Raw genomic sequence first — 13,776 nt, 5'->3', positions numbered from 1 at the left:
TTTGTATTATCATATTTTGTATATCAGATTATTTGAGGACTGTTAATCTCTGCAGCATGTCTTTTGTATTATGTTTATATTCATGCCATGTGGAGATTGCGACAGACTGTCCGACAGCTGATGCAGAGCAACGTGCACACTCACACGTACAAAGAAAAAAAAACCCCTACTTTTTGTGAGCAGTTTGTGTGAAAATGAGTCTGTAGGATGAGCCTTTTACAGTCACAAATCATTACAGAAGTTGAAGGCAGGCGTCAGTGTGAGCACCACTGTGTTCAGTCATCACCACTGATGCCGTCAAATGCAACACAGGTACCATTGATCAGAGAGGGAAGAGTGTTCACACTGATACAAAGAACGGACAGTTTCTTGGTTTAAACTGCTCATTGTGGTCATGTGTAGAACAATCCCTACAGCGATATAACAGACATCAATCTGAAACAAGTGATTTACTGTTGTATGTGATCAAAGTGTAACAAGGTCTGTCAACCCCTGTTGGTTCAGAGCATCATTAATGGACTGGTCATAAGTACATGCTGTTCAAAGTCAAACCCTTTTCAGCTGTATAGGTATGAATGTGTTGACAAATACAGTGCTTTCCAATGGAAATGTAAAACTTTAGAAACCTGAACTGGAGCCAACGAGTACCTGAATAGCTCTAAGTGTTTTAAGTGCTGTTACACTGGAGGAAACAGATGTCATGGGAGTGTGTGTATCTTGTGTATTGAACTCAGATCCTGCAGGGGAGAAACCTGGAGGCTGACCCATTCACATGACTGTAGTACTTACTGAAGCTTTTCAGCACCTCCTCTTTCATCTCCTCTGTACATACACCATGTGCAGCTTACGTCATCAGCAGAATAACCAAAGAAGTGAAAGACAATAAAGAATTTAAAAAAAAAAAAAAAAGCAGGAAAACAGGGAACTGGAGAAAGTTGCGCACTTTCAGGAGAAGAATATAAAAAAGTTCAGGAGTGCGTTTGAGTTGCGACCCGACAGCGGAGAGGGAAGGATGCTCGTATCTGGGATGTGATTGGTTGTTTCTGCAGCCTCCCGGCTCGTGCCTATAAAACCCCGCTGCCGTCCCCTCGGTGCGTCAGAACGCAGACGGAGCAGGGAGCGGAGGGGTCCGGACGCACAGCCCGGACACACTGGACGCACCGTGAACTTTTTCTGGAGCTCACCAAACAATTATATCATAACAATAATCCAAACGGCCACTTAGCAGAACTCTGCTGGAATACTGATCGGAAATCTCTGGCACTGACCACGCCACCACACCGCGGTCCGGTAAGTCCGGTCAGGACGTTTACGTTTAAATTGATAACGTCAGTGACCTCAATTTAATTGAGTTTAATTGTGTGTAGTAAGGGAGTGATTTGACTTTGCGCACTTTGAGCAGAAGTAACCACAGCCACATAGCTTTAGTTACTGCGCCTCTTTTGATAAATGCATGCGCAAAGGAGAGAACTTTCATTTTGTATGATAAAAGTGTCTATCTATCTATCTATCTATCTATCTATCTATCTATCTATCTATCTATCTATCTATCTGTCTGTCTGTCTTAATTTTAGCTTGGAAAAAATAAGTTGGTCAAAGAAATTGTGATTTTAACCGTCAGTAATTGCAGAATAACAGCTTTTGCGTGTCGAATATGTTTAATTGTTCTGTTCACACACCGTGGAATTTCACGTTTACAGCCATTAAAACTCACTCGGTCGTGGGTCCTGGACTTGTTGAATGTTTTATAACCTACTTCAGGGAGACGCGTCGGAGCTGGAGGGGCCTCAGAGATGCTCTCACATCATGACAATACGGTTTTCATGCGGCCAGGCAGATGACAATAGAAGCCTGCTTGTGCTGCAGCTCGGACCATCACATTCTGATAGTCCTCATCTATCTGCATCAGTCACACAGCTTGCACACCTTTTCATTTTCACAACCTGCAGCTATGTGCAGCTTATGTGTTGGCCTCATTCAGTGCTCTGAAAGCGCTATAAAATCTGGCACATGATATATACAGCTGCCCTCACAATAACATATTTAAATCAAAAGAATGGGACTTTATTGACTTCACTGTTTGTCCTATGCAGACAGGATTTATTGCATCTTTTCATGACTGAGACCACTAAACTCCAGGGAAGTGGCATAAAAACTATTTCATACTCCATAATGAGGCTGTAAATTCACAGCCGTGTATGTAGTTACAGTGGAGCTGAAACTAAGTTGGCATTTCTCAGTCTGAGTTGTCCATCTTTAAGAACAACATGTGCATCGGATGTTTGCATTTCTACCCACATGCAGCATTCCTGTTATGAGTATAAGGTGTTCCTGTTATTCCAGACTGGACAAAATAACAGGAACACCTTGCAATGTCAACACCGAAAACTACAAGCTCAAAAATAACCGCAGAGCTGTTTCACCTCAAAGATCCAGAGGGGTAGGATTTCTTGGAGGAGTGTTTCATAGATTGCAGCTTAAGTTTAAAAAAATCTTGCAAAATAAAATGAAGGCAACCCATGTCAAAAGTTCAACATTTAATGTAGTTTTTCTCATTTGAATCAACTGTGGAGCAGCTCTCTCAGCTGGCTGCTTTTTCTAAATCCACTCTCCTCAACATGCTCCAACAACAACATCATTTCTGTCTTTTACTGCCTCTGTCCCACCTTCAGGTCACTCTTATGACTCCCTTCCTCTCAGGCACTGTACCTCGAGCTCTCCCTCTTTCCCGTCTTATGGCTTTGCTTTTACTGTGCTTTCCTTTTCCTGCTATTGTTCCTCTGAATGCTACAGTATATCAAACTGTCGTTCATCTCAATCTCTGCCTATTTTATTGCCAGTTTGTTCCTGTATTTTTGTGGGGTTTTGTGGTTTTTTTTTTCTTCAACACCTATTTGTCATGCTCACCATCCCACTCTTTCTTCCCACACACAAACATACATTTGCTGACCACTGCTAATATCCCCTCCACTTTCACTCCGCTGCTTTCCAACTTTCCGCCTCTTTCTCTCTAAGATCTGGAGCCAGCAGAGTTAAAGGTCAGAGATGGTCTGTAAAGTAAAATCCATTTGATTAAGTGCATCAGCCCAATTGAAACTCAGCTTTCCAATTAGATCAGACAATCCTGCTCTAACATGGACTAATGAGCTGCCATATTATACAACACAAGGGCATAATTCAGATGATGGGGGCATATATATGGACGATGGCCAAATTTTTCAAAACTGATTTCTTGTGATATGTGTGTGAGTTCATCCATGCTATTTTGTGTCTTTGTGTACACTAACAGAATGAGCCTCTGTGAGCCAAGTGAGGCTATGAATGCCAGTTGTGTTTGAGTGTGTGTGTGTGTGTGTGTGTGTGTGTGCATATATAGTGAGCAAATGAGTCCGTATAAAATCCGGTATAAGTAAGCACATTCCTAGATGTGATCATTAAAAAGTTAAACAAATTATTTGTCCACAAATCTCAGCCATCCCAAACCATGGTGTCAGGAGGTTTGCCCATCTGCTCAGAGATAGGAGAGGTTGTGTGTGTGTGTGTGATTGTGCACCCTGATAGCGTGTGTCTAGAGATATTGCCGCCATCGTCAATCAGTCCATTTAGAGAGACGCCTCAGGGCATTCTGGGGGGTACACTTGATTCTTTAGAGGCTCAGGCGAGGGTCCTCTGTGAGACAAAGAAAATATCTCTCACACACACACACACACACACACACACACAAGCACACACACTGGACACACGAAAGAGCTGTTCTTCATCTAGCCTCAGTTATCACTATCCCATTTGTCTGTTTTACGTTTCACTACTCCCCTCTCTTTCTGTTATTTCACTCCCTCTCCTTTATTATATAATACAGAAAATGTTCTCACTGTTGGAATGATACTGTTCACACATGCATGTGCTGTCAATGCTTTTATGTTGCTTCATGGGAAACTTTAAACTATCTAACGCAAAATGTTTATTCAGGTTTGCTGATGAAACAGGATCAAGCTTGATCTCTTTGAATGAACTCTTTGGTACCAGTACTTACTCTTTACATGTAGGTTACCTGACAAAGAGTAGAGTCAGTCTCAGCTGTTATACAAGTTAAGCTCCAGGCCAAATCTGTCTCTTAGATATTACTTATATAAACAACTCAACTGTAACAGGAAATACATGTTGTGAGAAAACATTATTGCTGGCTGGATAATGTTTAGAGGCAACATGTTTTTGTTTTGTTTGTTTGTTTGTTTGTTTTATTAATTAATGAAGCAACTCATTATTAATGCAGCAAGACCAGGGTCTGTGGTTAGGTTACGGCAACAAAAACCCTCTGGTTAAGATAAGGGAAAGATTGTGGTTTTGGACACTGTAAACTTCACATGTCTTAAACCAGACCAAGTGTTATGGGTGTCTGATCATAACCATAAAAAAGTTTGATAATGCTGTAGTCACTGCAAGTGGATATTGTACTGCAAGAACAGAAATTTTGGCAGAAAACAAATACATTTTTTATAAACATTTTACTGATACATTTGTGACCTGCCAAATATGTAAATCAAAAACATATCCTCATTATGATAATAGAAAACATAACGAGGTTGCAGTTGCTTTTCCCACAAAACACACTGTTGTTGTTTAGTTTATAGAAACTTAATTTTAAGGGGGCAGGTTTTCTCTGATGCTTTTGCTCTTATTTTGTCAGCAAACATAAAACTGTATGTGATAGTAACAAGCTTATCTTATTATATTATTGATATATATATATATATATATATTATAGACCCTGGTAACACCAGCTTAATAAATAAACAATCCATGTTTATGGCTTAAATACTAACATTTTTTACTTTATCTGGGGATCATGAGATTCATCAGGATTTATCCTGTGGGAACCGTGAATGTCTGTACAAAATTTTGTGCCAATCCATCATGTAGATGTTGAAATATTTCATGATATGTGGAAATGTTAACCTGTGCGGTCAGCTAGATGAAAAGTCAGACATGAAAGTCATTAGGATTCATCCTGCAGGGATTGTGAATGTCTGTACAAAATGTCATGGCAATCAGCTCGAGAATTAAATACAACTGTTTTTGTGTTTGTGTGTAACATGATGGTTCATTTACTTTCTCTGCAGGACAAAGAAGCTTGGATTCAGACCCACGCTGCCAGGCCCGGAGCAAGGCTCAGTGTGCGGATGTGTGTGAGTGTGTGAATATGTGCATGTATGTGTGAGTGCCTGTAAGTGTGTACGTTTAGACTGCTGTGTGCGTTTGAGTGAGCAAACATCATGAGATCCATCGCTCTTCTGTGTCTCCTGATGGTCGTGGCAGTTGGAGCCTCTCGGTTCATCCGTGACTCCCAGGGTGGGCCTGAAACTGTAGAACCCCCCAAGAGCAACATTTCCATCCCGCTGCCCCCACCACAGCCGGGCCGACCACGGGGCTCCTTCCCCCCAATGTGCATAAAGCCCACGGAGATCAAGCACGCCTTCAAGTATGTGAATACCATCGTGTCCTGCCTGATCTTTGTGGTGGGGATCATCGGAAACTCAACCCTGCTCAGGATCATATATAAGAACAAGTGTATGAGGAATGGGCCGAACGTCCTGATTGGCAGCCTGGCCCTGGGGGACCTGCTTTATATTATCATTGCCATCCCCATCAACGTGTTTAAGGTAATTTCATTTATCCTCTGTGTCTGTCCTAGTGCCAAAAATGAACAAGCTAACCTTCTGTGTTGGTGTCTTTGCCAGCTCAGTACAAATGGAGTTTACACAGGTACATACAGCCTCCAGGAAATAGCTGTGTGCCTGCATACCTTTTCCCCACACTATTAGCCTGTGGATAATTACTCGTGATTCCTGCTGCCTGTGAAATTTGGGGACATGGTGCTGCGGTTTGGTTAAATTACACAACTTCTAGTGCCTGTCAGTGTTAATAATTGCTTTTCATTTGATTTAAATATGTGTATCATCCCCAGGTTTTGTATACTTTCTGTAAAAATGCACACAGTAAGTTAAGAAGAAATATTTCTTGATTTCATCAGTTTTATGTAGTCTGCAGCTTAATATTTTGTCACGATAATGATGCACATTGTTCTACTTCAGCTTGATACCAATGTAAGTGTGCCCTGCAGTCTTGTGGTGTGAAAGGTGCACAGTGCCCAGTACTGGAAAACTCAAAATACCTGTGGTACTTGTGATACATATCTGCATCCAGTATATAGCGAGGAGGGGGAAAAACACTCAAACAACCATGAGTCTGTCCAGTGTTTCTTATGTTTGTCTGCCAAGTCACTAGTTCAAAGCCTCAACTTTTTGGAACACATGATAACACATTTCATCACTGTATCAAGCCATTAGATCAAATGAATGTCTCTTTTGCATGCTACATGGAATCTCAGTTCAGCCATTTTACACAACATAAAAAACCCTTCAAATTAATTACATTTATTACCCGTCTCATGGTCTGTATCAAATTTGTATGACTTCAATCTAAAGCAATTTCCCTGCACCGCATTTAAACAGTTATTGCTGATCTGTTTGCTTTGCCTTTGTTGGCACATCCTGTGGTTAGCTGTGGTTTATTTATGAGTTTATTGTTGCAGTTTATCTTTGCGTTCAGTGTGTGTCGTGTGGTTTTGTTCATTACCTTTTTCAGTATAGAATTTTCCAACTTTTCCACCGTGACTACAAGGAATCATCCAAACGAAAGCAGACGAGAGCCAACAGTTAAAGTGGCTGAAGTGCTGGGACTTTAGGAGAAACTTTGTTTTCTTCATGTGACTTGTGTGTATGAAGTGAAAAGATCCAGCAGGCTGGAGCGCATTCACTGCATTTTATTTTCCAAATCTGATAGGATTCACTTTTAGCTGGAATGCTGTGCTGCATTTTATCCAGGCAAATTTGAGTAATTCTGATTTGTATTTTTTTGTCCTCAAGGGTCCTGCATTTCAGGCCTTTTTGATTTAAGTAACAACCCAAACTGCAATGTTCAATAAAAAGAGAACAAATGCACTGTATGTCAAGTTGACAATAAAATTTATTAAAGAAAACTCAAAGGTTGGATTGCATATAACCTCTGATTGTTTCAAGACCCTAGTGAGTGTAGATTTGTGTAAGAGGCCTCCCAAGATTAGATGTGTGGTATTTGTTGTTGAAGACATTGTCCTGATGCTGAACTGATTCTATTCCCCCTGAGGGAAGGACCTTTGCAGTGAGGGGGAACACATTCTTTGCCATTTTATCATTAGCTGTTGCAGTAATAATGGAAGGCAAGAGGAAGAAAGGCCGTCTAAATGGACCTCAAAGAGATTTGTCTGAGTTTATACAGGTGACACTTCTTGATTTTCTCTAACTGCAAATGTCTTTCCTCTCTGTCTGCCTCAATCATTTTTCTCTGCAGCTAATAGCTGAGGACTGGCCATTTGGCGTGTACATCTGTAAGTTGGTGCCGTTCATCCAGAAAGCGTCAGTGGGAATCACTGTTCTCAGCCTTTGTGCCCTCAGCATTGACCGGTATGTACACCTCTGCTCTACACTCAAAAATGACAAGTATTAGTGCTGAAAGCAGCTAATGTTTGTCTGTGTGTGTCTGCGTGTGTGTAGCTACCATGCAGTGACATCATGGAGCAGGGTGAAAGGGATGGGGATCCCTCTGTGGAAAGCAGTGGAGGTGACTTTGATCTGGCTGGCTGCTGTGGTGCTGGCAGTTCCTGAGGCGCTGGCATTCGACATGTTGGAGATGCCCTACAGAGGCAACAAGCTGCGCGTCTGCCTGCTGCACCCAGAACAGACCACCAACTTTATGAAGGTAGGCACTTGATTAGATGTGTAACCAGTTGACGGAAAGTATTTAGAACCTTTACTTATTTGAAAATTCTCCATTACAAACAAAAGTCACACATTCAAAATCCTGGGTAGAAATACTAAAGTTTTACCTGCGAAATGTACTTAAAGTATCAAAAGTAAAAGTACTTACTATGCAGCACAATGTCCCCCATTAGTATTGTATTATCTGATCATTATCACTGATTAATGTGTTTTGATTACATTAATGTGTCAGCAGCAGTCAGTGTTGTAGTGTAATGTTATTATTTTCTGTTGGGTAGTTTAATCTGTAATAGTGCATCATTTATAACATCATTATAGATTCTGTTCATACAATTTTAAGCTTCAAAGTAACTAAAGCTGTTAAGAAACGCAGTGGTGTAAAAAGTATAATATTTGCCTCTGAAAGGTGGTAGAGGCCTAAGCTGCTAGCACGAAGTGGAGGTACAGTGTAAGTACTTCAATACTGTATGTAGCTGGTGTTTGACTAAACAAACTATATTGCACCATTTCCTGTTAGTTACATGTAAATTAGTAGCTTATGTCATTTGTAATTCAAACAGTAATATTAGTATTTGAACACTAAATCCCAAAATTAAGAGATCGTTTATCTACAAGTTTCGAAGCAGATAGAGATTGCATGTTATGTTATTATTTTCCCACAGGCATATGGTCAAAATATCCTGCCCACTGATAACAATCTCTCCATTTAGGCTAAATTAGGAAAAAGCTTGTGGCCTGCACCTGATGTTACTTTCAAGTATGAATGTCAACAGAATGGTTCAGTTCAAAGCAAAGGGCCTGAACAGCAACAATATAATTTGTATGTTTCTTTAATCAGGATTTCCTCTTTCTTTTTCAAGCTCTGCCAGCAAGTATTTAGTGATTCCGACAAATGTAGTATACACTGCATGCAAATCATCTGACTGTGACTGTTTCTCATAATATTCACAGTACATTCATAAAGCTGCACAACTAGACAGAAATTGCAAAGACATTTCCAATAGTTGGGCATTTCCACTTTATTTAGACAATAAGGGACTTGGAGGACATAAAGATGAAGCTGTCATGTTCAGTCTGTCTTTTAAAATTGAGGAAGTGTAATTTTAGCTTGATGTCATTAGCAAAAACAGAATTTGCCTAAATTAGTGGACTATTTTGAGAAGAACTGGCATTTTGACCTAACCAAGGAAATGTCCTTAGTTCACCTAAAACTAACTTGAAAGAAATTTCAAAGAGTTGGTGTATACAATCATATAATCACATATGATCAAAAATGGACCACATTTTTTGAAATATATGTACTAAATGTATATATTTATATATCCATAATTCTTTAAATAAGTAACAGATAGCTTGTTGAGCTTTATTTTGTTTTATGTTTCATGTGCAAAAATCGTCGACAAAGCATCACATCCAAAATAAGTGAGCTATGGGGGAAGAGTTACAGAAAACACAGATTTCAAATCTCTGTACAATGTTTCCACAGGATAATTTATCTACATACTCAGTATAGTGAAGACTCCAGCCTGCATTCCAGTACTGTTTAGTCCACGTATGCATTTGTTACTGCACTTTTTATGACAGGATGTTTCTTCTTCCTTTCCAGTTCTACCAGGACGTCAAAGACTGGTGGCTGTTTGGCTTCTATTTCTGCTTCCCATTGGCCTGCACAGGAATCTTCTACACGCTCATGTCCTGCGAGATGCTTAGTCGCAAGAAAGGCATGCGCATCGCACTCAATGACCACATGAAACAGGTACGTAAGCACAAGTCTGGTGCGCACATTGAGATCTGTGAGACTCCAAGTTGCTCTGGGTCATCAGCATTTGTCTTTCTTTCCGTGTGTAGCGGAGGGAAGTAGCGAAGACCGTGTTCTGCCTGGTGCTGATTTTTGCTCTCTGCTGGCTGCCGCTTCATCTCAGCCGTATTTTGAAGAAAACAATCTATGACCAAAACGACCCCAACCGCTGTGAACTGCTCAGGTAGGCACGCAGATACAGATCCAGTGGGTGACAGAAATAAACTGCAAACTTCGTGAGAACTCACTGTTCTGTGATTTCCTGTGTTCTTTACTGTAAACCTTGCCCTTTTCCCTGCCAGCTTCCTGTTGGTGATGGATTACATCGGCATCAACATGGCCTCCCTAAACTCCTGCATTAACCCGATTGCCCTTTATTTTGTCAGCCAGAAGTTTAAAAACTGCTTCCAGGTAAGGAGGAACAAAGAGGCTCTAAAAATATGGTACAGTTAGAAAAGTAACTGACTAACTGTGTGTGTCTTCTGGTCTTGTAGTCTTGCCTGTGCTGCTGGTGCTACAGAACGTCTCCACTGGACGAGCGAGGTTCAGGAGGACGCTGGAAGGGCTCTTGCCACGGGAACGGACTGGACCGCTCCAGCTCCCGCTCCAGTCAGAAATACACAAGTTCTTCATAAACACACATACACACACATCGCATCATGTACCTCTTCTGCCAAACCCATGTTCCCGTCAGCTCCCGTGTTACGGAGAAACAGCGCCATCACTGCCAGCAGATCAGAGTGAGGAGGGAAAAATGGAGCGAGGTAGAAGTCACTTCTACAGGACTCACTGACAGACTGAAAGGCTTGACCCAAACTGATGAATGAAATGACAGGACTGTACCTGTTCAGGCTGTAATACTAACTGCAAAAAATATGATGAAAGCAAGGTTACATAAATCTGTTCATACTCCGACACTGAGGCTTGTGTAGAGGACTAAAAGCCTCTCAGTGGACAATTATGGTAAATACACTTATAGAGAATGTATGTATGTACAGTATTATATACAGGCAGATTGCAGACTTATGATTTTATCTAGCCCTAGTGCTTCGTGTATGCATAATAGCACTGATGTGTACTACCTGTTGAAGCTTTAATACCTCACGGGGAAAGATTGAGGGAAACTGTGACCCTGAGTTATTTTCCAAAAAGCCTCAAAGGTGCAAGTTTTTCTTAAAAATATATAGTGTGCCTCTTCATATACAGGATCAGTAGCTGATTTTCTGACAATCAAGCATATGTTGTCACTGCTCAATGCCCCATGTGCCCTGGTGACATCGTAACTGAGTAAAATGGGCCCCACTGTGTATCTTACAGTCATGTGGGGAGTTGAGCATCAAAAATGTTTTATCTGGAAACCATCGCTGCTTTAAGTCATGTGGAGGGCAGCTGTTGTCCTAGAACACTGACATATACCAGATGATTCCTATTATGCCACACAGAAGAGGTCATTATTAGTACTACTATTATTGCAGTATTCACTGTATATAGTGTTAACTTGTCTCTTCCAATGTAGCTTCTATTTTTCTAAGAAAATATTACAAAACACATGAAGCTTCCAACATCTTTGGACTTGAGGTGTTCATTTCTCATTTCCAAGTATTTAATCTCCATTAGTGAGTGATCATGTTACATAGATGTTCCTGTGGCTCCAAATTGCTCTGAAAATTACTTCTAAGGGCTGCATAAGGAATTTTCCATAATGGACACATTTAAAAGCTTTTGGAAGGAAAAATACATTTTGTACAGCTGGATGTTTTTAAGAAGTGAATGTTTTTAGCTAAGATTGCATTTCTTTAACTACATAATGATCATAGAAATTATTTAGAAATATTAGTTCTTTCTACTCAATATAGTGACCAGATAAATCCAGGTAAAATTCAGGATTTTCCTCTGATCTAATGTGGTTAATCAACATAGTCTGTGAATGAGAGATGCAGGCTAAAGGATTCTCATAGTGAGAAATGAAGTATGTGGGGTGCAACACAGTAAGAGAAGGTGTTCCTAATGTTTATTACTTTAGAGTTGGAAACTCTGTAGCTAGAGGTGGCTGCAAGCACACAGTAGTCACGTACTTGTGACAAATCTTGTGACACATTTTATTGATGCGATTTCTGTCTCTTTAAAAAGTTGGATTTTAGAATTGTGCCTGATAGGAAGTCTCCAATCCATCAAAGAGAATACGTGGAATGTGTATTCGTGGTATTATCATCTTGGAAACTCCTGTATGCTGCAAGTTAACTAAACTAAATGAATCAAAGTTTCTAACATTGGCAGTAGTGAGAGCATATAATGATGATACACACGAGATGAATCCATTTGATCTGGTGCTTATTTTGCTCTCAGCACATCCTGACAAAGATGTGGTGTCTGTTTTCATCACCAGACTAGTGAACCAATGTTTCTTCTTAAAACCATATTTCTACCAACCAACCAGACAGCGTGTATAATGACACTGAAGTATTTTTTTAATGTGCAATGTGTTTATGTTCAGACAAAATATCTCTTTGGCCACTGTATTAGAGTTTGCAACGGCGCTCAAATCAGCTGATCAAGCGGCATGTGACTCATTAACTCATCATATCTATTTATACCATCTCCACCCATCTAAAGGCAGCTGTGCACTGGAAGGTTGGAGCAGCTCTGTTAGTATGTTTGCAGAGGAACCACTAAGCTAAGCTAAAACTAAAAAGTCATTTGAGGTTAGAGATAAAATGTGAATATTGGCCCTGGTGTTTTGAATTACATTTATACTGTATGTATTTGTTAAGAGTATTCAGTAATAAATATTATTTTATAGCATTTGTGTTGTTGGAGTTAATTACTGACCAAGTCCAGTTTAGTGAACAAATGTATTTATTTATTACTGATCATGAGTAATGAAGTCTGTAATTGTTGACATATATGCGCACATTAAGTGGAGTGCTTTGAGAGGAGGTTTCATGTAAATATTTAATGTAATGTACTTTACTGTAAATATCTTTGTTATGTCAGAATTGTAGGATTATTTTTACAAATGCTCAAAAGTTCCTCGACTTCCTCTTTAAAATCAGAGTGCAGCCGTGGTATGAGAAACCACTGCACTCTTGACAGGAGTTAACATAAACAATCATCTCTGTTATTAACAGTCTGTCAGAGGTTAAATATTGTGTCTGTCTGCTCCGTGTTTTTCATTCTTTTGAGGAGAGGTTACATTTGGTTTACATCAGATTTCAGAGAGAGATCCTCAAAAGAAAGCATGTCAGACATGTAAGAAATCAGCTTCTACAAGGCCTTTCCTCATCCAGACTGATTGCCTCAGACAGCTAAACATGAGACTCTGAGGGGCCAGTTCTAAGAAGTAGGTTGATGCAGATAATTGCTGATTAAATCTCAAAGAAGATCGTTCATTTCAGTTCATCTTACAGATTTGAAGTTCTATTTTTTCACTCAGCAGGGCTATTTCTTGGAAACAGCTACAAGTTCCACAAATCACAGAATCTTATTTGTTAGCAGCTATTTTCTTATTTTGCCTCAGACTCATTTATAAAGGCTTGCCTCTGCTGTTCAGTGTCCATGTTACAGAGAAAACTATGTATGTCATAACATGTCACAAACCCACACTGAACCGACCCCAGTCATTTATCTATGTAGTTGAAGCTCAATGTCAAAGACATGCACTAATGCATTAACAAAACTCAATGTAGGATAAACAGAAATCTAGAATAATTACATGAAATTAAATCATTAAAGCAACAAATCTATAGCTCACAATTTTACAAGTCACCATAATGTAGATGCTTGAAAAATAAGGAGAGAAAACAAAGACAGGCTCAGTGGTATTAATTCAGTTTGGAGGAATTTCCCTTGGCACTGGTGAACCAAACATACACTGAAATGTCATTATGTTTCAAATAAAGCTTGGTATGAGCTGGGACTTCATCCCTAACGTACTAAATTCTGAGCGTCATGACAGGATGACATTTTGAACAAAACCACATCAAGTGTGGCGCAACACTTATAATCATTGTTTGCTAGGAGAATCATTTATTCACAGCAGTGCTCCAGTCTCCCACTGCTGCTGGAAATAAATGATGTTCTGAACCAAATAATATTTTAAGTCTTGCGCCCATGCTTGATGTGGTCTTGGACAATGGATGAGTTCTGGGAATTTCCCTTCTA

The 13,776-nt window shown here is 39.9% G+C and overlaps 1 protein-coding gene across 1 annotated transcript; it reads left to right on the top strand.

Annotated features, from left to right (window-relative positions):
- The first annotated feature begins 1,097 nt into the window (after window positions 1-1,097).
- On the top strand, window positions 1,098-12,417 carry LOC108882739 (endothelin receptor type B). Its single transcript, XM_018675406.2, has 8 exons — window positions 1,098-1,290; window positions 5,121-5,660; window positions 7,390-7,502; window positions 7,593-7,797; window positions 9,424-9,573; window positions 9,666-9,799; window positions 9,918-10,026; window positions 10,110-12,417. Exons 2-8 carry the CDS (start codon window positions 5,274-5,276, stop codon window positions 10,248-10,250), a joined length of 1,239 nt encoding a protein of 412 aa, XP_018530922.1. The 5' UTR covers window positions 1,098-1,290; window positions 5,121-5,273; the 3' UTR covers window positions 10,251-12,417.
- The last annotated feature ends 1,359 nt before the right edge of the window (window positions 12,418-13,776 follow it).

This window comes from Lates calcarifer, linkage group LG8 (genome assembly GCF_001640805.2).
Source record: "Lates calcarifer isolate ASB-BC8 linkage group LG8, TLL_Latcal_v3, whole genome shotgun sequence".
Taxonomy (NCBI): Eukaryota; Metazoa; Chordata; class Actinopteri; family Centropomidae; genus Lates; species Lates calcarifer.
The sequence above is the reverse complement of the archived record's forward strand: the minus strand, read 5'-3'. Positions and strand labels throughout refer to the sequence as shown.

Bases quoted from the DNA above. Each gene is read 5' to 3' on its own strand.
- LOC108882739 (XM_018675406.2), top strand. From the start codon at position 5,274: ATGAGATCCATCGCTCTTCTGTGTCTCCTGATGGTCGTGGCAGTTGGA. The intron at 5,661-7,389 runs GTAATTTCATTT...TTTTCTCTGCAG, and splicing joins TCCCCATCAACGTGTTTAAG to CTAATAGCTGAGGACTGGCC. The intron at 7,798-9,423 runs GTAGGCACTTGA...CTTCCTTTCCAG, and splicing joins AGACCACCAACTTTATGAAG to TTCTACCAGGACGTCAAAGA.